This window comes from Fukomys damarensis, unplaced genomic scaffold, assembly GCF_012274545.1.
Source record: "Fukomys damarensis isolate Sample0158 unplaced genomic scaffold, DMR_v1.0_HiC HiC_scaffold_19, whole genome shotgun sequence".
In the NCBI taxonomy this organism is placed as follows: Eukaryota; Metazoa; Chordata; class Mammalia; order Rodentia; family Bathyergidae; genus Fukomys; species Fukomys damarensis.
The window spans coordinates 43,538,070-43,562,019 of NW_022900931.1; the positions used below are offsets into that span (position 1 = coordinate 43,538,070).

Genomic DNA, 23,950 nt, shown 5'->3' on the forward strand with positions numbered 1-23,950 from the left:
AAAACTGTTGATTAGGGCAATCAACCATAATCCACACTAAGTGAGGTCTTTTTTTTGTGGAGAAGAGAAGTTGCCAGCATATAAGAGAATAAATTTAGACAAAATACAAATATATATACTTTTTTGCAACAAAAGAAACTATTTATTTGGAATATGCATTACCAGTACAAATTAGGAGACTGTAAAACCTACACCGTGTTAGTATCATTAGAGAACACAAAAGTTCAAGTTGGAATCAAAAGGGACAGAAGCCTGTGCTCTCACAGAAGCAGAAAAGCTTAAATTTCCAAAACCAAAACAGAGCAGAGCTTTGCAGGTTTATACTCTGAATAACAAGAAAAGGGGAGAGGGAGAAAGGTGGGAGATAAAACCAACAGCCAAAGGAAAGCACTTCAAAATAAAAACACCAAAGGAAAGAAAAGAAGCAAAAAAAGAGAAGGGGGTAGGGTGGGGACATTTTCTTTTAACAAAGGAAAAATGTTTACCAAAAAAAAAAAAGATAATAATTTTCCAGAAAGCTTTGAGCTAGGGATTGAAACCATAAAGGTGATGTGAAAAGCTTGTCATTATTTTTTTTTTAAGAGTGCCATGTATTTGTGTGGAGATGCTTCCTAAAGAGTTGCTCCAAATTCTGCATTTCTTTCATGTTTCTTGCTTGAGACATGTCTAAAACTAAGTTTCTTCCAGATAATATTGCTTTCTTTTTTCCTATAACTAATAAAAACATTCCGAACCAATCTGGCTTTGCAGTTTGCTTTAAGAAGGCTTCTAGATGAGAGGTTAATAAGACACGTACTGCCAGTTATCCATGCTTAACTTTTTAGCATTGGAACTACAGCATCGAGTCTGGTTCATTATCTTACCACCTCTTCATCCAAAGTCAGGACACAGGATCAGCAGGAAGACAGGCCCAAGGGTCTGCTTCCTGGATTTACTCTATTAAAGTCCATGGTGTCTACTGAGGCTGTATCTTCTGTGGATTCTTTTGGGAGAAAACACCTCTTGGAAAAGGTCTCATGGAATGTTGTTATTAATCAGGGGGAAAGAAAGCATTTTATTGTGATATTCAGAATCAACAAAGGCAAAACCTGCTTCCTACAGTACAAAAAGATATCTCGGATAATTCCTTGAATTTTTAAAGAGCCAAAAGGGAAAACAAGTCCCACGCTATTTTTCTCAGGGACTACAGAAGTGCCACACATCCTGGAAATGAAGGTCAGCAATGAGACATCAATGTGGGCTTTGATTTTGTTTTTGACATCAGCTGAATTCTGCAGCAAAGAAGAACAAGGAAACAGCCTACTCTATCTACCAATGTCATCTTTTCACATCACCTTGTATACATATTTAATGAACAAAATAGCAAGATCATAATCCTGACAATTAAAAAAGCCCCCCCATAAACAAACCAAAAATAACACAAAACAAAAAAAAGTTTTTTTTTTTTTGTATTTTTAAGAGCAGGAATAAAGAAAAGAATTTATTTCTGGGTCTCAACGTTAATAAACATAATAATGTGTTAGGCTGTACCTATTATGCTCACTATTCCAACCTTTTTTTTTCTTTAGTTTACAAAATGAGTTACTGTCACTTTTAAACATTGTGAAACAAGAAATGAATGTGCACAACTCGACACTTTTCTAGCATTCTTGAACTAATTCACAAATGCAAGAAAATAAAAGAAAAATGGGGGAAATGATGAATGTAGGTAGTTTGGTATTAAAAACTAATACAGGAATGATGCGTATTGTCACAGAAAGAAGGGGAAATCCCCATCTTATTTTGCGTGCTATGAGGGTCATTTTTAAAATTTTTATTATAAACACTATTAAATTCAGACCGCTTTTTTGGTTTTTTTTAATCTGAATATACAAGAACATTCATTTTCAAATGTTCATCATCAATACTACAAAGAACAAGACACAAGTCGCAAGAAACAATGGAAAATGTTAATAAAGCTGAAAGAATCGTTGAGTATTTTTTTGTTTTTTTTTTTTTAGTTTTTTTTTTAAATTTGAGTTTCTGTAGTTTCATCTTTTTTGGTATCGAAGTCAGGTTTTTCTGGGCAGAAAAATAAAGAGCAGAAGGAAAGTGGGGGGAAAAAGTGTGAGAAAAGGCAACCAGCAAATAAAGAACAACCATCACCGCAAAATAAAAAATAAATCGAAAGAAAGTGCCACTTGGCCAAAGTACTGCCTTGGAGTCAATTCCCTGCCAGAGGGAGGAGTTGGGGATGGAGAGAAGGGTACAGTGAAGAGTCACAGGTGGGCAAACCCAACATCTATTATTTCTGGGGAAAACTGTGTCACAAAAAAGGGAGCACTCTCATTTTCATTAGAAAATGAAGCAATCCCTGGGCACATTTTGGTGTCTTGTAGGATTGAACTGCTACCGGTTTCCGGGGGCTGTTTCCAGAGGCATGCTCTTCCTGCTCCACCCTTCAGCTGCCACTGGTAGCTCCAAGTAAACTGGAGAGATCTGTGGCCGCCATGTTAGATGTGACTGTAGGCTTGGAGAGGAGGCTACGAGAATGGTGTTGGATGTAAAGGGGATCTAGTAAAGTGCTGGGTGGGGAAAATGCTGTGCGAGGTGACTACCAGTGCAAATTGCCGCTGGAGGAGAAATTACCTGTGCAAAGGTAGCACTGCTCTGATCTCTTTCACTAATTTAATGTTGCAATCTTTCAATCCAGGGTGGAAGTCATTTTTCTTGTTTCCAAGAGAAACTTTCTACATCTTTTACATTCTTCACCCTTTCATATGATGTGATCCAAATGTTTTCCTGTATGCTTAGTTCCCATATATTCCTGCCTCTAAGACCAGCTTCTCCGTGGTTCTCATCACTATAGAGTTGCCACAGAGATGTGCCTTCTAGGCTTCCTATTTATCCAGCTCTGTTCCTGTAGAGCATGGGTTAGTAGACAAAGTCTTTCTGTTGTCCTTGGTCACCTAGGCATAACTGCACTTTTCCTAGTATTTACTCTTTGTGTTTTCTTCAAATACACAAATCCTTTTTTGTTAGGTAGCTTCCCCATCTTCTCCAAACACACACAGAGGAAGAGTGGTCATTACTATAGTAATATGTAGACTTTCACAACCTTGCTGTCTGGCCATCCTTACCCCTCAGGGTCTCCTAACCCTCTCTGGGGGCATTGAGTGGGTGTGACAGGGGCTGACCAACTGCTTTTAAGCCTACCTACTGGATTCAAGTACAGGCAGAACCAGGTTCTACTGTTCTAGCTGGGAAGCTTTCTTCCATCCTAAGAAACCAAACAGGCTAAAACTAAACAAACACCCACCCCAAACCTAAAAATCAACTCTGTCATCATGGCAATGACATTGGGGTATAGATGGCACCGGAAGTTAGAACAAGAAAACAATTCATTTTCCTGACAGAGCACAAACCAGTTTCTCAGGGATGTTGCCTTCCCTAACTTCCACGTTAAGATTAGTGATGAACAAATTCAAGTTATTCAGTCTCTCACATGCCTCTTGGTGAGCCACACAGACTAATTCCCATTTTACAGATGAAGAAAATTGGGCACCAGAAGATTTTACCACCTCCTACTTAATCAAGTAACAGAGCCACCACCCCTGTGGCTGGCAGAATTGGCAATGAAGAAGGTAAGCTCAGGTGACATCAGAGAATAACTTTCCAGCATACACTATTTTCTCTTAGAAAATCAGGGAATACAAATCAATGTGAGGATTTTGATGAAGACATGATCACCCCTTCCCCATGCCTCTCCTGTCATCAAATTAAGCTAGCAAAACATTGGCTTGAACCGTATTCGGATGCCACTCTCTCCTCCCTAGGAAGAGGCCAGGATCAGGAACTTGATGTAGAATAATGCTTCAGATAATTAATACAATATTCCTTATAGAAAAACAGAAACAAAACAAGCAAATCCATCACAGACATTTTTAAGTACTGTGTGTGGCTCCCTGAGAGCTCCAAAAGTGGTAAGAACAGGAGTAGGTGACCGTGGAAACGTGACCGTCATTAGAAAAAAGTCCTGTGCATGTTACACTGGTCAATGTGTGCTGCTTGGCTTGCTGGTCCTAAAGCCCCAGGCACGTATTGCTTCTGCGTGCCAGTGACTGTCACTTGGAGTTGCTAATTCCCTCTCTTAAACTCGCCAGAGAGAATGCTATGATTGCAAATGTATGTGTTTGCACATGGCATCTTGGCAGAGTAGTAAAGGTGTGAGAGTGTGCATGTATCCCCATGTGTGTGCACAGGCATGACGGGCAGTGGAGGGTTTCAGGGTCAGAACCTTCTACTCCTCACTGATGCCTTCATCACTAGGCCTCGCTGAGGCCTGCTTGGTAGTTGGGCTGTAACATTGCTTCCTAGGTGTGGAATGGTTTCCAAAGACTGTGCCTCTGACACCGGGAGCTGTTGTGAGGGGGCAGAAAAAGGCTGCAGGAATTTTGCCTTTCCTATTCCTCCTCCCCTCCCCTGCTGTCTGACTCCCTGCCTGGTAATCCATTTAGTTGAAATGAGATTGGAAAGTGGGGCACTCGGAGACGCCCACCTGTGGCAGTCCTCAGCGAGTACCTGGGACTGGGAAGAAAGAGCCTGGAGTTCCAATCAGGATTGTCCCCAGGGAGGAGGAGCAAGAGGAGACAGGGGGCCTGGGATGAGGAGGGCAATGTGGTGCATTCCTTCTAAGAGGTAGTGAGAGTAACAAGAGAAACAGAGAAGGGCTGCCTGTTAACATCGGGAGAGAAGGATCCAAGGGAGGCAAATTTGGCTCCTCAAACCACCAGCACGAAAACATACAAACACTTTTATTATTTTCTTCGTAATTTTTTTTTCCTCTTTAAATTCCTCTAATTGTTGAAAATATCCTTCAGTGATGTGATGGAGGGCAGGGACCCCGGGAGGCTAGAACAGAGGAGAGCAGGCAGGGAAGACGATGGAAACCAGGCTGAGAGCTGGAGGCAGGGGAGGGTGGCTTCTACCCAGAAAAAAAGGGAAGAGAGTATAAAGAAGTGTCCAGATTGGCTGAAATAGCATCCCAAAGAAGAGAAGAGAAGGAGACTCTTATTGTGTTTGCTGATTGCTTCGACCTCCAGTCTGACCGCTTCAGCGTTGGGAGAGAAACCCTCCCTCCTGCCCCTGCCCCAACTGGGGCACAGGGTCAGCCGGGATGCGATTGCTGGGAGATCAGTTGGAGGTATCAGAGTGAACACTGCCAGGGCCTTCTGTAGGGGAGGTCACTGATGAAGGGGTAGTAGCATCCTGCCAACCTCCATTAGCCTAGAAGGGAAAAAGGGAGAGAAGTCAGTTCTCTGCGATTGGGTTGTTGTTTTGAGCAGACAATGACAATGAGGCAACTTGTGTAAAGGACCTAGCACAGTGTGTGGCCCAATGGGACACTCATTGCTGTTGGTGATACTGTTCCCCCTGCCCATGAGTGGCTCACATTCTCCCGGTAAGCCTCTGAGCACAAGGCTGGTTCTCCCATGTGTGTGATACGTGTGAACGTCTTGAAGACTTCTTGACTCAGTCTCAGCCACTCGGGGAATGATGCTATCTCCAAAGTGAAGAGACCTGAGTGGTGGTGGTTGTTGTTTGGTTCTTACTCTGACGCTTGTTGGTAACAGGCAGCTGTTGACAATAGGGAAGCACCTTCAGCTCTTTGGCCTTGGTCTCCTTATTTAGAAAAACAAGAAAGTTGGCCCAAATGTTTTCTGAGGTCCTTTCCAGCTTTGAGTATTCTAGGTTTACACGATTCCAAGTCCCTGTTCTATATAAAGTTGTGGACTAAAAGCTCTTACATATATAATGATGAGTGAGGTAAGGCAAGGAAGGGGGTCACGCAAGCCCATGAATAAACTATAACTCAAAGCAGAACGTAACAACCAGCAAAGTACAAATATTAGGAAGGTTCAAGTGAACGCTGGTGATACCATAACCATTGGAGCAGGAACTTCTGGACCTTGTGCAGGAGATACTTGCCCAAGTAAGCCTTGAGAAACAGAGGGTGATTCTGGGGAACTGGACAGGTAAAATGGGATGGCCAAGGTTGTAGGACTGGTCTTTGTGAATGTGTTGGAGAGGCAGCAAGATGGGAAACTACAAGCTCGATAGACCTTCAGAGGTCATTTTTCTAAGCCTCTAGATGTAGAAGCAGCCACAACAATGGAATTGTTCTTGAAGGATTTATTTAGTGACCAAGGCTTTCAAAGACCATCCCAGAATGAAAATAGTTGAAGAAAGATTTGGTATAGTAGTTAATTCATGGTGCACAATTTATAACTGTGCATATGTTTTAAGGAAATAAATATAATTACTCTAAAACGCCTTTGCCCACCAATCACTGTGTTCTTTAGAATGAATATACTTCAACTCTGGAAATACTAATATCAAACAGAGCATGTCTTACATATTCCTGGTAAATATATTTTCTATTATACTTTTGTTTTGTTTTTTGAAAAATTTGGAGAGGGCAGGAACCATTATTGTCACTTGGGAAGGAACACCACATCTACTCTGGCATAATCCATAGTATGTAGGGAAGGAGCACTTAAGAGAGATTAACAAATATCTTTTCATATTTCATTCTTGGACAAGCAGAGGTGTAAGAGAAAATCATCCTTCCTGTTCCACGACTGAGACAGATCATGAGCCTTCTGATCTGTAGATCTGGCTCCGCTTTCTCTGCTCCTTTCACCCACTTGGTTTTCTTTTTCATTGGCTTACCCAAATGATGCTTCAACTCCCCAGGAAAGCCAGGCTTTTAGTTCAAAGTGGCTTCCACCAGTCACTTTAGCAGGAGGGTTGATTTTGTCATCATCCTTATGGGTTCCAGGACACAAGCAGTCATCCTGGGCAAGGCCAAGAACATGTCTCCTGTGCCACAGGTCCATATACAACTGCTCTCAAACTCCAGTGTCCCATCTCCTAACCCTGACAGTTGCTCCTCTACCTACTCCCAACTCCCCAGTTGGAAGACACCTCCCTGTCATCCATGATAGGACAGTCAACAGAGGATAATGAGGGGACAATGAGAACTACTTCTTTCACAACAGAAAGCTTTTTCATCTTGGAGTCAAGGCTCTGCAGTGTGATTCAAATCAAGAACAGAATTATTTCAAATTCATAATGCTGGTCTATCATGGAGAGATTATATTTTCACCTCTCCCCCATCCACAGATATGTATATTCTGGTGCCATTTTAAGTTGGCTGAGAACAGTGGTTATACTTATTTTTTAGCCACAGAAAAATTTTCAGGGTATTATTTTTTTGTGAAAAGATATGACTATATAATATTTTGAAAACAGAAAAGCATAAAGAAGGAAATATTCAACACCTGTAATTTTGCTACTCAGAGATAATTACTGTTAGTATTTTGATGTCTATCTCAATAATCCCTTTATATGTGTATGATTACCAGATAGTTATATGGATAGATAGATAGATAGATAGATAGGTAGATAGATAGATAGATACGGGTAGGGTGTATAGGGGGTGTGAATTGGTATTGGTGTATAGGCTTATTGAACATTATAGAATTTTAGGGAAACTTGACAAAAATTCTTTGAGTATAAATTCATGAAGCAGAGTAAATTACTACTAAAAGAAAAAGAAAAAGTCGTGTGTTTTAGGATCCACCCGCATGAGACAAGCAGACAAGAAAGCCTTATTAAAAGAGCTTAGTGTTAATGTCATGGCACATGTCGTTACATTGGTCACAAGTTACCAGGAGTAACTACTTTTTAATTCCACTAAAATAATAATAATTTGTGCCCCCAGCAAAGTCATTAGTAAAAAGAAAAAAATGAACTCTGCTTTGCTTGATTAGAAAGGAGTGGGCATTCCTTATCGCCCAGAAGGTTCTGGGACTTCTTTCTGAGTTATCTCTGGGCTGAAATAACTCAAACAGCAGACGTGTGAACTATTCCTAAAAGTTCTTTTTTCTCAGGCCAGTGCACAAGATGCCAGAGAACTCACAGAGAGCAGAGACAGGAAATTTCACCAGCCATTCGAGCTAACATTTTAAGTATGCCTGGTGAAGAAAATATATAGAGGATAATATAGATCAACCAAAACAAATACACACAATGAACCTCTACAGCTTTCTTCCACCCCTCTGCCACTCGTAAACACAGAGACGTGTATTTGGGCATGCATGCCCTCCTCAGACTGCATGTCACTCGTGTACTTGGCATTGAGAGCCCTATATTCCTGCAATCTGAGCACAAAAAGGGTTATATGGGCCACCCTTCCCCAGGATATCCCAAACATGACACCCTACTTGTTGCCAAATTGAGGTCACTGCAGCCTAGGGAGTCCAAGTTAGACAAACACAAGTGCTGTGTAGAACCAGAAACGTGGAAGGGCTCTTTCTTCTGGAGGTGCTCTATACTGCCTGTCCTGCTGGCTGCCACTGCTGCTAAGGCCAGCAGGAGCTCAGAAAGTGCGAGCAAACCACATTTCTCGGTTTCCTGTAAGTCATTCTGGCTGCTTCAGCTGGATCATTCCCGCTTTAATGTAAGGCATTCAGAGGCTGCACCATCTTGGGAAACAGCTGACCTCGCTTACTGCCATGGTAGCCCTGGGGACCAATTCCTTCCCTCTTCCTCCACTGCGGGTGAATATTAAGTAGGAAGCTCCACCTTTGTGCATTTATTTATCTCTGAGCACAGTGAGAGAGAAGAGCATGCTCTCATTAACAACTGTTCAGGGGTGGCAGGAAGTAAGACTTTTCTTTTTCTTCTGCACCCAACACTTTTCCCTTCATTCTCTGATGCAAGCCACCCTGTGGGCTTGGCATAGTCTTCAAAATGCTAAAGTCAGAAACCACCCTGACGGGTCCCGGGGCGGGGAGGTAGAATCTGCAAAACCCAGTGTTCTCCTGACCTTTGAAATTAACGGAAGAGAGGCTACACCCAGTCTTACATGTAGTTTGGCCCCCAGCGCAAGCAAGACTCAGCTAACTTTAATTCTGACAGATGAAGCCTAAAGCCAGAAGAGCCCACTCCACCTGGAGCCTCATGAAAGGAGGTACAAAGACGGCGTGTAGCACCTTTCAGGATAAGAAAACCTGACTTTTCAAAACTCACATTGAAGATAGTTGGAAACAAAATATTTCAGAGCAAAAATGACCATTTGTATAGCCTCCTCTAAGGAATCCGGCACATAATTTGCTATATACCAAACGTTGCAAGAAGTCCATCTAAGGGACAAGGCAAAGCATACCTGGACAGCTCAGGACAGCCTGCATGGTTTCTCCTGACAAAACACAAAGTGGGGAACTGTGGTTGAGGCTGGCATGGTGGTGCACGCTTGTAGTCCCAACAATGGCAGACTGAGCAGCTGGATCACAAGTGTGAGGCCAGCCTGGGCTATGCAGTGAGTGCAAAACCAGCCTGAACTTCACAGCAAGACCTTGTCTCAAAAAACTAAGAGAATTACTGCAACCGAGGTCTCTATCTTCTCTCTTCTTTGTTACCCTCCTTCCACCAGAACAGCGCCTCCTGCAGTTGCGTCTCCCTAGCTGCTGCAGAGACGGCAGTGCCTTTAAACCAGAGCTCTGACTGCTGAGCCGAGAAAAGCCTGTCCCATCTCTTCTTCTTCTTCATGCATTTCCGCTGTGCCTACCTTAGCAGCACGCTGTTGATGCAGAGAATTCATCACCTGATGTGACAGCCCAAGTGAGCCTGGCACTAAGAAACTCTCATTTGCAACCCAGAAATACGCTGAGGTGCCACAAACCGGCTGATGTCAGCAAGGAGTTGAGCTAGATCTGCATACGGGCCAGATGCCATTACCAGAGGTGGCTGCCGTGGGGGTGAGGAGGTGCACGTGCTCCATGCCCTCATGCACCAGGCGCTGGTGAGGCTGGCCGGGGGGAAAACAAAGAGACACAGATCCTTTCTTCTCATCTTTGCACACACTCCTGCATGTGCACACACACCATCCATAGTATATCCTAGAGACATCAGCTCAAACAAAAGCCCCACCCTACATGCATTCCTTTTTCTACAAGCATAGGAGAACTCTATTTTCCTGGTATGCTTAACTCTTTCCCTAGATCACACAGTGAGCACTTACCAGGAGATGCTTTAGGATCAAGAGATGCTACTGGAAAGTTCCCTAAGGGTCATCTTCTGACTCAAGATTTCCCTGGAAACTTTACACTGGTAAAGCAGATCCATAGCCATTCTGGCTCTTCTCCAGTCCTATCTCTAGCTTCTACCAGTGCGAGTCTTTCAAAATGTAGTTGTGACCATGTCACCTCCTTTTTAAAGCTTCAGTGGCTTCCCACTGGCCTTGGTGTCAAGGTCCCTTACTCCCCTAAGCCAACACTCTCATTTAATCCTTCACACATCTCTGGTTATTCAGGAATTCCTAGAACAGAGCAGGCCTGCTTCTTTCCCTTTGTACACAGTGTTGTCATTCATCTAATTACATCCATTAACTCTGTGTATGTTTTTCAAGAGTGAGTTGAAGTATCCTTGACACTCTATTTGTCCCCTGGCGGTGTCTCCTTCCCCTGTAGGCTTGCCAGGTCTCTCTGTATGTACCCGGCTTCAGCATGTGTGCTGTTGTATCTCATGAGTTATTGCACGTGCCTGTCTCATCTTTAGACCAGAGAGTAGGGTGGTGGACTTTACCTTTGGAACCAAAGTTCCTATCACTGCGTCTGAAACACCTCAGTCTCTGATGAATGTTTCATGAAAACACATTTAGCGGCACTCTAATATTCATTCTCCAGTGAAGAAAGACATTCGCTATCAGGTTCCTGAATTTCGTAATTCAGCCCGACTACACATAAATAGCTGTACACATCTAGAAAATACGTAAAAAGCAAAGCAGAGGAAAGCCCAAGTTTCTGGGTAACTTTTGCATGCAAACAGTAAACTTTCTCTTACTGACTGACCATTAAGGAGGCCTGGTACTTGATAGCTGATTTCACTACGATTAATATTTATACTGCTCTCTTTTATTTTAGTGAAAACGGTTGCTGAATCTCGACAGTTTCAGTGCACAGCTACACACACCACCCGAGGAAGAAGTGCTGTCCACGGGACAGGACACCAGAGAAAGGACAACACTCCACTCTAGATCTGAACAGTCTCTATGCCACCATTTCAGGCGCAATAGGGACTCCAAAATGAACCACAACCTCAAAGGGCCTACAGGGAATTGTCTCACTATCTTTCCTCTTTCCAGGGCTGAGATCTTTCTACCATGGGATCTTGGAATGAACTTGGCATATAAATATAAGACATTTCATTAAATCTGGATTTTTACATAAACAGCAAATCACTGTTTTAGTATGAATATGCTGCATACAGTAATTCCACTTGCTAAATCTGGCAGCTTCTTGTGTACTCTTAGAGGAAATTTTCTCCTGGACTGATCTATAGGTAACTCAGAATCAGTTTTATTGCTTGTCTTACTTTGACCTTTTACGTCAATATCTTCATACAGACATGGCTGTGTCTACGAATCCTCTACCTCCCTTCTGCTTAAATTCCTCCTATTTATTGCAGTTCCTTTAAGATTAAAACAAGGACTTTCACTTGGAAGTAAATCTTCCTATAGAGCCTCAGTCTGTCAAGCATCCCTGCTATCATATTTCCCCTAAGTTAGTCCTCTGCCTGGATCATCCCGTGCTGTTGCTGGCTCTTGGATTCCTGCTTCCATGACCCATTTGATGCCTAGAGGTATCCACTTTGATTGCTACCTACCATGAGGTCAGACCCTGGTAGTTGTGCCTTGGTATCACACTTCTCACCTCTGTGTGGTCTACAATGCTCAGAAAGATCAACAGTGCTGTCAGCCACTACTGGGAGAGGATACCCCTGCTGCAAAGAAATAATTGACCCCCCATTGTCAAAGTGAGATCATTAATTGCTCTACACACAAGTCTGGTGAGAGTTCCTTGCCTGGCCACCTCCTCTGGACGCTTGGTGTGAAGCCACATTATCTTTCCAGACTTAGCTTGAGAGTCACTCCCTTCTTGTAGATTTTCTCAAGACTCAGTATCAGCAACTTCTCTAAATTCTAGTACCACTGACATTCTGACCCTTCATGTTGTCATTTAATCACATACAGCTTCTGTTTATCTTTTTAAACCTCCATGTGAGAACCAGATATTTTTCCTACTGTGATTGTTTAGTTTTGTATTCAAAAACAGATATCCAGTGCATACTCTGGGTTCTATACTGGGCATACCGTGGTCGACAAAGCACAGGTTTTACAAAATCCAATTTCTGCCCTCAAGGAGTTTACTGTTTCATGGGAAAGCGTTATTTGGTAGATTATCAAAAGAACATATGTAGCGTCTAGGTGGTTGTAAGTGTTAGGAGAGAATACAAGATAATGACCTTACTGGGGCGTCTATAAGTCAGCCTGGAGGTGAACAGAAAATAGACAAAAAAGGGACTGAAGAGCTCTAGAGACAGAAAAAAAGAAGCCTGCACAAAGGCTCTAAAGAAGGCCAGAAAGAAAGGAGCACAGCAAGGTGGTGAAAAAGATGGTGCTAAAGAGTGGCAGGGCCCAATCATGCTTGAACATAAAGGCCATACTGAGGGCTCACTTTGATTGTCCTCAATGAGATGGTAAATCACACAGGAAGCCCCTGAAGGATAAGGATACAATAGCTGCTCAACTAAGCACTTGAGTTGAATGGATGAAGACACGAAGGCTTCCAAGGCTTCCCTGGGTGTTCTGCAGCCCACAGGTCTCCCTGGCTGCTTGTAGCTCATTACAAATACACAGCTAGGCAGGAAGAGATGATTCTTTCCCTCTAAATCACAAACATTATTGGTGAATAAATCTAGTGTGAACCTTTCCCTACTCAGGAGAAGAAAATAGAATTCAGGAGCTAGAATCTACCAAATTTAGTTCCCACGATGCACCACTCAGGTGTTGGAGCTGGGATCATCTGAGTATGTGTTCAACCCATGCAAAGTGGCTGCTGATAACATACACTTTTTTGTGGCCCTTTGGGGGAATCTCTGTGTTTAGCAGTAGATGCTAGAACATATGAATGACAAGATCAGCCTCAGAAAGTCAGGAGATGACAACCCCTACCACTACCAAGACATAACCCACCTGTGTTTTTTGGATAAGAAATACTCTACCCCGCTGGGATTGTACCTCTGTGGCAGGGTCTGCATGGGGTGGCACCACAGTGCCAGTTCAGGTCATGTTTTCTCTTACACTCATAATGCAAAGTCCTGGCCTAAGGTCTTAATAGCAAGATGGTAAATCTGAACCACAATCACTTGAGGTGGTAAGTTACCACCTCAAATTTTTTCCGCCCTGACAGGGTTACTCAGTCAGGTCCACCTGCAGGACTCCCAGATGCCTAGTGCTGCAGGAGTGAGGGCACCTAGAGGTCAACTCCAAGGTCATGGTCTGCTTTAGTTCTTTTTTCACTTTATCCTTTTCTAAATTAATGTGGTATGAAAGCCCAGGATCAATACTGCAACATAAAGCATGTGAGACACTGAGTGTAGCTTTCCTTGTGCTGCTCTGTAGCTCACAAGGGATAGGAGATAGTGTATATTTTCATGATCGCTTTCTCATTTCTCAAAGTACAAATAGGACAGTTACACAAAATGTTCCCATATCCCATAGAGTTACTGGACCCTTAGGCTAAATGTACATACAGGAGGTTAAGACTTCAAGTTTGTTTTTACTTAACTTATCAAAGATTATCCTGATCTTCTGGCAAGGAAAAATAAGCTCAGCTTGATTCAGCTAAATAGAGGTGTCTGGTGCAGAGAATTCTATTTCTATCTGAGTAAACATCCTCTATCCTCAGAACTGTACAAAACAAAACACATACCCTTATATAACATGCATAATTTCCACATAGTTCCTTATATTCACATACACATAATATATGCTCAGGAAGTGCTCACAGCACCTACAGAATGTGTGTGCACACTCACACAGAAGCTGCTAATTCTGGACAAGATAAGGCAACGCAAGATATGTTCACTCACACAGTTAAATCTAGATAATTCAAGCAAAAGGTCTTTTTTAAAACAGTGCAAATTATATGATTGGCTGATCCAGTACAGAACTGAATTCTTCATTCCATTTTCATAACGTTTCATTTTGCTTTGGCTTTGTTGACAACACTATTATTCAAACAGGGCACACACAGATTGTGTACACATTACAGGGTGAGCAATGGCCACACGTGGGACACACACAGCCCGTCTGTGCACGTGCCCTTGCGGTGTAAATTGTGAGGCTATTTACTGTCACATAAGAAGCTAAACCTCTTCTACTTTTCTGACCATCCAAGAGACAGCAATTACCCCAGATTATCAGAGCGACAATGACATGTCATGTAAAGAGAGACACTGAGCCAACTCCACATCCCAAAGACTGGCATATTCAAGTACACTCAGGACATTAATAGCAATTTACGTGCCATCACTGAGACAAAGCCACAAAGGCTCCGTTGGCAGCCTCTTATTTTGAAGCCTATTATTTGTGGGAGTTACAGGCTATAATCACAACAGAAACTTTCAAAACCCTTATCTTCCGTGACGCACCAAATCTATTTCAGAGGCATAATTGCTATGTCACTGGAGAGTTTGCTGCTTAATGCACTCAAATGCCATTTAGTGTTTGCAGGGTCATTACAGCTAACAGAAGGGTGGGGGAGATGTGGTGGGAAGCCGGGTGGGGGATGCACACAGAAGATGTTGAGGGGGATGTGCTAGAATGAGGTGCTAGCCTGCATCGTGCCTCATTTGCTGATGGGAGGATATTGTTGTTTGAAAATTCTATTTACTGACAAAAAGAGAGCAAGAGCTTGAAAATAATTTATATACTCAAAAACTCTGCATTCATTTGCAAACACTCTAGAGAGGTCAGTGGATACTAAGGGATGGATTCTTTTATTCTGGGACTCTAGCCCAAGTATGAGAATGTTTGATTTTTAAAAATTTTGATGTTTTCCCCTTTCAAGCAGCTCTAAAAACCTCCCCAGTAGAAATCTTCCAGCGGTATCAAGGGCTGAAAGTCTGACTGGGCTTTTCTGTACATGTGCTGCTAGAGAATGAGAAAGGACAAGCAGGTACGAGGGAGGTGTAAGAGTTCAACAGCCTAGAAGAGGATGCTTCTTACACGTGGTGAAAGAAGATACAAGGAGACAGACAGAGCTTCCTAAATAGGAAAGACATCTAGTCACTCATAGGACTATTTCTTTGACTCCAGTTTAGCTAGGATCATGAGAAAGCTTTTAAAGTACATGTAGCTTCTATTTCTTCAATATGGCTATCAATTAGCCAAGGACAAGCTATTTCGCTTAATACTAGACATAGAGTAAATCTTTAAAGAAAATTTTAACTGACCAATGCATCTGGAGGCTCTTTTAGGTAATCTTTAGTTTCTATTTTATAACTCTGAGTTTTGTTTTAATAGACCAGAAATATAGAAAATGCCAAGCCAATTCAAATTGCAGAGGAATTTTTTTCTTTTCAGAGAATCACTACCACTAGCACTAACAGTCCTGCTTTCCCTCTGAAGAACAACTTTCCAAAGACACATGATGAGTGTTTGGGTCTTATTCTGAGTCCTTTTTTGAAAACAGACTTGTCTATTTCCTAAATGTTGGCCAAGTACAGAATGAGTAATGAATACTCTTATTGTGTAAGAGTTCTTACAGACTAAGAAGAAAATGATGAACATTTCAAGAATATATCTAAAAGGCCAATAAACATGAAAAATGTACAACCTTCTTAGTAACCGAAGGGATACAAATTAAAATAGAATAATTCACAAAGACCAAAAACTGTGACGATATCATTGAGGATGTGGGGAAATGGGAACTATCATAAACCGCTACTGAGAACCATAAGTTAATAGAACTTTCTAGAAGAGTTTACAATACAACACAAAGACCTGAGACTTGTTCATATCCTTCAATCTAGCAATTTTATTTCCAGGAACTTACCCAAGGAAGTAAAAATATGCACAGCATTTTCTGTGTTCTGAAATTTAATAATATTTAAAAAAAATTATGTACTTGTCCTCTACCAGGTTCCAATTGCAGTTAAAGTTATGTTTGAGAAGAATGCTTAATAATACAGAAAATATTCATATTTTTAGCAAAATAAGTAGGTTATGAAATGTTAACTTTTCTACACCCACACCAAAAACATACAAAATGCTCAAAGGCCAGAGACAAAAATATTAGCAGTAGTTTTCTTCTGTGTGATTTTTCTACATTTTCCAAATTTTTTATAGTAAATACTAATTTGTAACGAAGGACAAAGTAAATAGAAGATTTAAATGAAGCATAGCAGGAAAGACCACTTCTCATTTAGGGCTTTGGTCTGTGAGGTGCTCCCTAGAGCTCACTGGAGAAGGAAAGACAGTGGGACTTGGACAGAAGGGCTGAAGGCACTGGGGCTGTTTTCCCCAGAGAGAAAGTCAGCCAGTGATTTCAGAATGCTCTTCGAAATCAAGCAGTGACTTATAAAAGCTCTTAGTTGTCTTTCCCTTTTCAAGAAAGTAGATCAACTGAAGTAGGCACAACACAGAAATGAGCTTAGATACAACAGTGAACTGTTGGAGAACAGGCACTGGTCTCCTCTCTATTTTCTCTGCCCTTATGCCCAGCACAGTAATAGACAGTAAGAAAATAAATGAGGGGAGGGATGTGGCATGGATTCAGCTCAAGGCCACAGAGATGATACCTGCCCCAAAGAACAGTATGAAGAAGAGAAAAACCAGCAACAGGTATGTGGTTTCTGAATAAATACCCATGAGAGAGTTCTAACATGAAGTAGTGACCATTACAGCGTACAGGGTGGAGGTAAAAGATGGGTACCAAGATATGGCGAATAGAAAAAAAAGGACAAAGAACAAAAAAGTTACTCTTTTTTGGAGAGAGATCCTCTGGAAAAAGCAACAACAAACAAAAATATGTTTGTGGGGGTTATGTGTGAGTGGAAAAACACCAATTACAATAATCTGCTTGCTGGTGAAAAGCTATTCGTCCAAAACAAAAACAAAAACCTGTCCACCACCAACAAAACCCCCATCTATAACAAATTCAACGAAGTGTATTTCAAAAAGTATGCATTCAGTATATACTATGTGTCAGGCTCAAGTTAAGAGGTGTGATAGGAAACTACTACAATTCTTTCTTTCAAAATCTGTGGTCCAGGCACTCCCATGACAACTTTCCCTTGGATAGGCGGGAGCAAAGTCAGACAACATGAGTAGGATGTTAGGCTTTTCAACTGCCATACATATAAGGGATGATGGAAAACTGGTGAATGTTTAAATTTTTAAAAAATTACAATGAAAGATACATTGTCAAGAATAGTGGGAGAAGTGTGTTTAAAGTTGAAAAAAAAATTCTGATGGTTAATGGCAAAGTGTCTTTTACTGTATTACATTTTAAAAATCCAAACACTCACTGTATATTTTCGTTACTTCTAGTTGATAAAAGATTTATGAGGCAATGTCTGTCAAATAAAAACATTATGGTGTATTCTCATCTACCTTATTCACTGGATCTGGCACTGAGAGATTAATGGCTCTCCCCTAAAGTCGAAAAGACCACAAAATGTAAATGTTTTGAATCAACTCAGGACATAGAGGCAGCCACAACACTGCACCTTCTAGAACTGCTCAGAAAGCGGCAAAATGATAGGATAAGAAAGTGTGTTTGAAGGGAGTGGAGGTATTTTTGAGGGAGATTAGCAGAATATGCTTTTTATTATAACACATTTAAAAAAAAGAATTTAAACATTCACTGTAGTTTTTGAACATACCATGGAGGTTCTGGGCTGTGGATGCTACGGCTGGAGAATTTTAACACCAAGGACTGCAGATAGGAAAGGACAATAATAATAGGACAGGAGAGGAAAAGAGCTGACATTTATATCACCAGCTATTTCAGGGACCTCTGGGCTTGAGGAGAAGCAAAGGAAAAGTACCAAGTCAAGCACCTGATACCCTCCAAAAGTAAAGATCATTACAAGAAGAAGGGAATGAAAATGGACATCTTGCAGGTCTATTGTGCTAACTTTCAAAACAATTTATTTTTGGTATTGTGCTCTAATACCTGGTTCCCCTACCACCTGGCCTACTCAAATTTTATTTGCTTGTATTAGGAAAAAGTCCGAATTATTTTAATAAACTTGAATTAAGTTACTGCATATAAAGTGCCTAGTACATAGAAGTCAATAAATGTTAACTATTGATGTAATTATTGTCATTTAGACTATTTCTTGCCCTTATTGTTTCCAAACTGTTCCTAAATTTACTGCTCTATGTGATTCTTTATTTTAGTACTACTCAACCTATTTTTTTGATCTTTGTAAGTATTTTCTTAGCCAATGGTCGTATTTATTCAAGTGCTTATCTTGGCTTATTTTATATTTTTATTATTTTGTGTAGTACTTGTGTGTCTTAACTGCTTTCAGCCTTCATTTTGTCATCTCACAGGCAATTTTATCCATCAGTTTTATTCTTTCATTGGCTTTCTTCGTATTTGTTTTTATTAGGTTGCATCTCTTAATTTTTAAATCCTGTCACTGTTTTCTATTTAATTTCTCTAACATGGTGTGTTAGCTTTTCACTCCATTACAGTTATTCTTCTAAAAATCACAAATGTTACGCATTGCAAAGAGGAGGGGCTGCTGTCAAGATTCTAGGCTTAATAAAGCTGGGGCGGCCCCGCCTTGCCCTTTGGGTGGGTTTGCAGAGACTGCATTCTGTAGCTGTTCAGTTCAGTCAGCGAGGGGTCTTCCAACTTTGAAAAACCACTATTTAACACGTGCAATCTTTCAATTTCATAGGCACAGTTTTCCTCTTTTGTATATTTTAGTGTCCTCCAGGTGAACAGACACAGAGATAGCTATTTCATACCTCGATTCCTGGGATGGTCTTAAAATGAACCACAAACCTCTCTGAGATACTGGATCTAAAGTCATCTCTGCTGCCTTTCCTGGTCCCTGGCTGAGCTGTCTGAACAAACACGAGACAGACAGTTGACACCTGTCCGGGAAAGCCCTATCCTTGTAATTTTCCTTATTTAACAAATGAATTGACTTAAGCCGTAAACTTTCTACAAGCCACTCTGTTGGACACACAAGAGAATAGTCAGAACTGAGTTCTTACGTTTTGTTTTATACCAGATTCAAAAATATCACTAGGCAACATAACAGATGCTCATAGGACTCTCACCAACTTCCTTCACTCAGTGTTAGGCTTAAGGTCCCATCTGGATGAAAGGAGATAACGGAGGCACTGGGGTTTGACTGAGCTGTGTCCACACCCTGGTGCTCTCACTTACTGGCTATTTTATCTTGGGTACACTGTTTCACCTGTCTATGGCCTGAGCTTCTCATCCATAAACAGACTTGAAAATGTTTTTATAGGTCAACTCTAGTAACTCAATAAAGATTCGAAGTCATTCTGTTCATATGGATATATTGGTGGAGACTCAAATTAGCCCTGGAACTTTAATCTTGCAATGTGTGGTTATTTTGATCCCTGAACCTCTACGAGAACCTTGGGATCTGGTGAGAGAAGAATCTGGGGCTTCTTGTATCAGAGGATCCTATGTCTTTCCCCTCAGTGTCCTCCTAGGCTAAGGTTGGCTGGGGACGAGCTCCCAGGGCCCTTCCACAGGGAATGTAGGACAGTCTTAGGCAGGTGTATGATTTGCGAAAATAAAAAAGTCTGTGCAAGTTTACGAAGGCAATGGAAAATGTACTGGACTAAACTAGAGGACCCTAGAAAACAAAGGAGACATGGCTGAAGAAAAAAGAGAGATGCATTTTTTTTTTCCCGTACCGGGAATCGAACTCAGGACCTTGCAGGTGGCAGAACCACTGAGGTAAATCCCCGGTGATATTTTACAAGTAAGGCAATCACTGTAATTTAATTGTCAACTGTAGCTACTTTTACACAGTTCAACAGCTTTTATGAAAACTAGATACAAATTCCTTTACAAGTAAGCATGCCAGATCAGAAACCAAAGCAAGTGTAAACGATTTTATTATATTTAAAGTGGTATTTTAAGCAGTGATTGGCTTTAAAACAGTAGGAAGGGTTAAGAGGCAAATTAGGAGTTAGGAGTGTAGGGGAAGTTGGGACCAATTAGATCAGACCAGACTATTTTCGGGACAGCTCTGTGCTTGGTCCTTCTTCCTGTTCCTTCTTTTTAGGGGGACGTAGTTGCTTTGGGCAACTATGTTAAAGGGATGAATATGAGAAAAGGAAGGGCAGCAAACTTAAATATGAGTAATGTGTTTGTTAAAACTCTGAGAATGTGTACTTACGATTTGCACATTTGTGCAAAATTTTGCTTCAGAATTTAAAAATCTCCTGCAAATAAATATTAAACTCTTGCTAATAATACACATGCCACTGCTACTAATTTAAGGGAAATATACTATTTTTGTAGTCTACTTTGAAATGCATGAAAGCAAAACAAACCAAAGCAAGATGGATTGAGGGAGAGAAGGATGGACGGGTGCTGATATGTCTGCACTAGTTTCACAAACTTTCGTATATGTTTGCAAAATTTCCAAATAAAATCTTGGAAAATTCAAAATAGGTAGTACCCCTAATGCAAAGAAAACAAAGTTAATTTCTTCTCTTTGGGAAGCCCTAGGCAGAATTGAAAGACTTTATGTACCAGAGCAGAGCATCTCAAACTTAATGTGCTTAGAAATTACCAGGAGGATCTGGCTGAACTGCAGAATTTGATTTAACAGGTCTGAGGGGTCCTGAGAAGGAGAATCACAAGCTTGCAGGTGACGCTGTGTATTACAGGCCACACTGTGCATGGATTAGTGGGGCCGGAGGAATGGACAACCACACAGAGGCTGCCTGTAAGGACTAGGTCCCCGAGGAGACATAAAACTGAGCCTACACCTCACCAAGTACCTAAAAGTTTTAGACTTAAAGAAAAGGGTTCACAGTGAGCTAAAAGTTTTGTCTGCTTAGGCTTGAACAATTATGATGAAGCAAATCAGGGGCTGAAATAGTTTAAAATGACTGCAAATCTGAGCCATAGTAGAGGCAGAGAACTCTACATTTATACTTTAAATCTTCCTCCACCTTATTTCACTGTTTAAAGCATATTATGTTAATCTCAGTTAACCTCTTAAACACGGTTAATTTTTGATGAAGAGTTCTATTTACTTCATGGATTTATTTAAGCAGAAACATGCTTTTCTGTATTTGTGTCAGGACATCACTGTGTTTCACAGCGTGTCGTACTTCCAACACAAGCGTGGCACTTTGGGTGGCGACCAAATGACCAGTAGAACATCTGGAACTTCACAGCCTAAGGTGGCAGCCAGCAGCCCTGTGTGACTATTTAAATGTAGATCAATTACATAATGATTGCATTCCTCAGGGGAGCTGGTACTTGCACAAAACATGGACTGCGAACATGTACTAATAAAAATAAAGTTTGAAGAAAAATAATTACAATTAGATAAAATTAAAAGTCCATTTTCCTAGTCATACAAGTCACATTTCAAGTACACATTAGCCATGTATTGCTAAAGATTAATTTACTGGACAGGGGTACCATGGATCAACCTTATCCATATGAAAAAATTAAACAGTATGTTTCTAGGAAGAAAGGTTACTTTTGCTCTAGTCACTCGCAAAATTTTTACCAGAATAGCAAATGGCAATCATTCTGATAAGCAATTAATATTTTAGTTCATATAAATATAATTATATTTGTATATATACCATAAAAATGTAAATGCTTCTTATAATGGCCATTTCCAAAATTGTTTTAAAATAAAACATTGTAGGGATTATGCTGAGCAATCAGAGAACCAGGTCACTGAGCCATATAACTTCCAGCCCTTTGTAGTTTTCTGTGACTTTAGGGAATGCGGAGTCGTGTCCTATTAATGTCTGTATTCTTGGTGTAGACTATTAGAAGATTCTCAACAAACATTTGTTGAATAAAACATTTATTCATATATTTACCCATTCTGTCAAACTGTAGCATATTTAGATATTTAGAGATCTAAATATTTAATATTTAAAAATGTGGAAAGAACTTCTCTAAACTCTAAAAGAGCCAGAGTTGAATATAGGTTTTTAAACATTTCCCACTTTCACAATAACAATGGGGATTTCCTAAGAAGTCTAATGTTCTACCTAAAAACGAGTTTGTTTAAGAACACAGATTACCTTTCTAGAAGGTAGGTAGGGGCAAGGCTAGACTTAGCAAGAAGACCACCTTCAGAATTCAAAGCTGTTTTGCATAAATTCTGCTTATTGAATTTTCTTCACATTTACTGAAATATAGAGATGGCCTGTCACTTTCAGAAGCAACACTGAAAACAATGTGTCCTTTTGAAGTTGTGATTTTTGTCTCTGTGGAGCAGATGTCCTGACCAACTTGAATCTGAAACAACTATCCAGGTTCTAGGGGTAGTTCTACCCAGGTTCTATGGCAGGTCTAGGGGGCCAAAGGTGGGCCTAGCTGGGCAGAATGCCACAAAATACCAATGTCAAGGAAGACAGCATGGGGCACACGGCCATCTCACAGACAGGAACCCTCCCAACAACACAATTTTCCCTTCTATTTATGGCTTGGAAGTATTTTTCTTCCTCTTGAATCTTCTTAGGAATGGAGAAATAATAATTGTTTAAGAATAAAACATGACATTTGTTATGGTTTGGATCAAGAATGTTCCCCCAAAGCCTCAAGTGTTCAGAACTGAAGCTTTTGGAAGGTGACTGGACACGAGGGTGTGATCTGTTGATGATTTCATAGCTGAACAGGGAGCAGAAAGATAATGAATGAGGTCAGATGAGGCGGAATGAGAGGATGAGAAGCTGGAAGGATATATTTTTGTCTCTGGCTCATCCCCTCTCTCTCTGCTGTCTTCCACGAAATGAGCGGAATTCCCTTGCCACACCTGTGTGCCATGACTTTTCCGCATCATGAAAGGCCAAAAATCAGTGGTACCCTTAACCATGGACTGAAGCCAGGAGCCACCCTTCCTCTTTAAATGGTTCTCCTTGGGTATTTTGTCACAGGGATGAAAAGCTAGTGCAGCTTTGGAAGAGGCCTGCTACAACACCACCTCAACTGTCTTTCAGACTCCAGGAAGTTGAGTTCTTTTGAGGGAAAACTACCTTGCTCATTGTCACACGGTGGAAGTGGAAGTGGAAGGCACACACATACACGTGTACATGCAAACACCCATGAGGAGTGATTGTATCACTGGGTTTCAGACAGAATCCACTGTAACTCTATGAAGAGATAAGAAGCCTTCAGAAAAGGCTGCATATTTTTGCATAACCGAGTCCACAGTGTGTCTCTCTGAATGATCCTGAGTTCCTCTTTTGCTTTGCAGTTTAACTTTACATCTCCTCCTAGACTACAGAACCAGTTGGCTTACTTGTCACGATCTTCTGAGAACAAAAAACCCAAACTGAGACAAAGTGTTAAATGAACCTAAAAGGGAAAATACAGCTGACTAAGTCAGGGTTTTGCATTAATGCAGGTACAGGGTTTCTGTGCCTTGAAATGGGTATTACATGATGTAACCTCATTCCCCTAAATCAAAACTGGTCAGTTTATTGCATGAATACATGAACGATTGAATAATTTTACCTCATTCTTTTGTTTCCTTAAAGAGCTTTTACTTGGTAGCTGGGGGGAAAATGAAGGATTGCATGTGCAATTACAATACTGGGAATTTTGGTTTGTTTTGTTTTTCAACTGCTATATGCTAAAAAAGTGCTTTTCCGGTCTAAGATGTAGAAGTTGATATGGTGTTAAGTTTTAAAGGTCTTCTGGTATAAGAAGCAAAACTTCTGTCCTCAGAGAAAGCCAGGCTGCGAGGCTCTTCTATTTTCCTGCTGCCTTTGAACGCTTTGGTATTTGGTCCAGGTTCAGCCCCTCCATTCATCTCAGTCCTTCACCTTTCCAGCCAGGGGCTCTTTGTATAT

General features: G+C 41.0%; 1 protein-coding gene across 1 annotated transcript in view; it reads right to left on the reverse strand.

The window, feature by feature from the left end:
* Positions 1–2,856: 2,856 nt before the first annotated feature.
* Pbx1 (PBX homeobox 1) overlaps positions 2,857–23,950 on the reverse strand; it is a 272,729-nt gene continuing 251,635 nt past the window's right edge. The window contains exon 11 of the mRNA XM_033765964.1: positions 2,857–5,265. Within this exon, the coding sequence (XP_033621855.1) occupies positions 5,173–5,265 (93 nt within the window). The 3' untranslated portion in view covers positions 2,857–5,172. The remainder of the gene's footprint in view (positions 5,266–23,950) is intronic.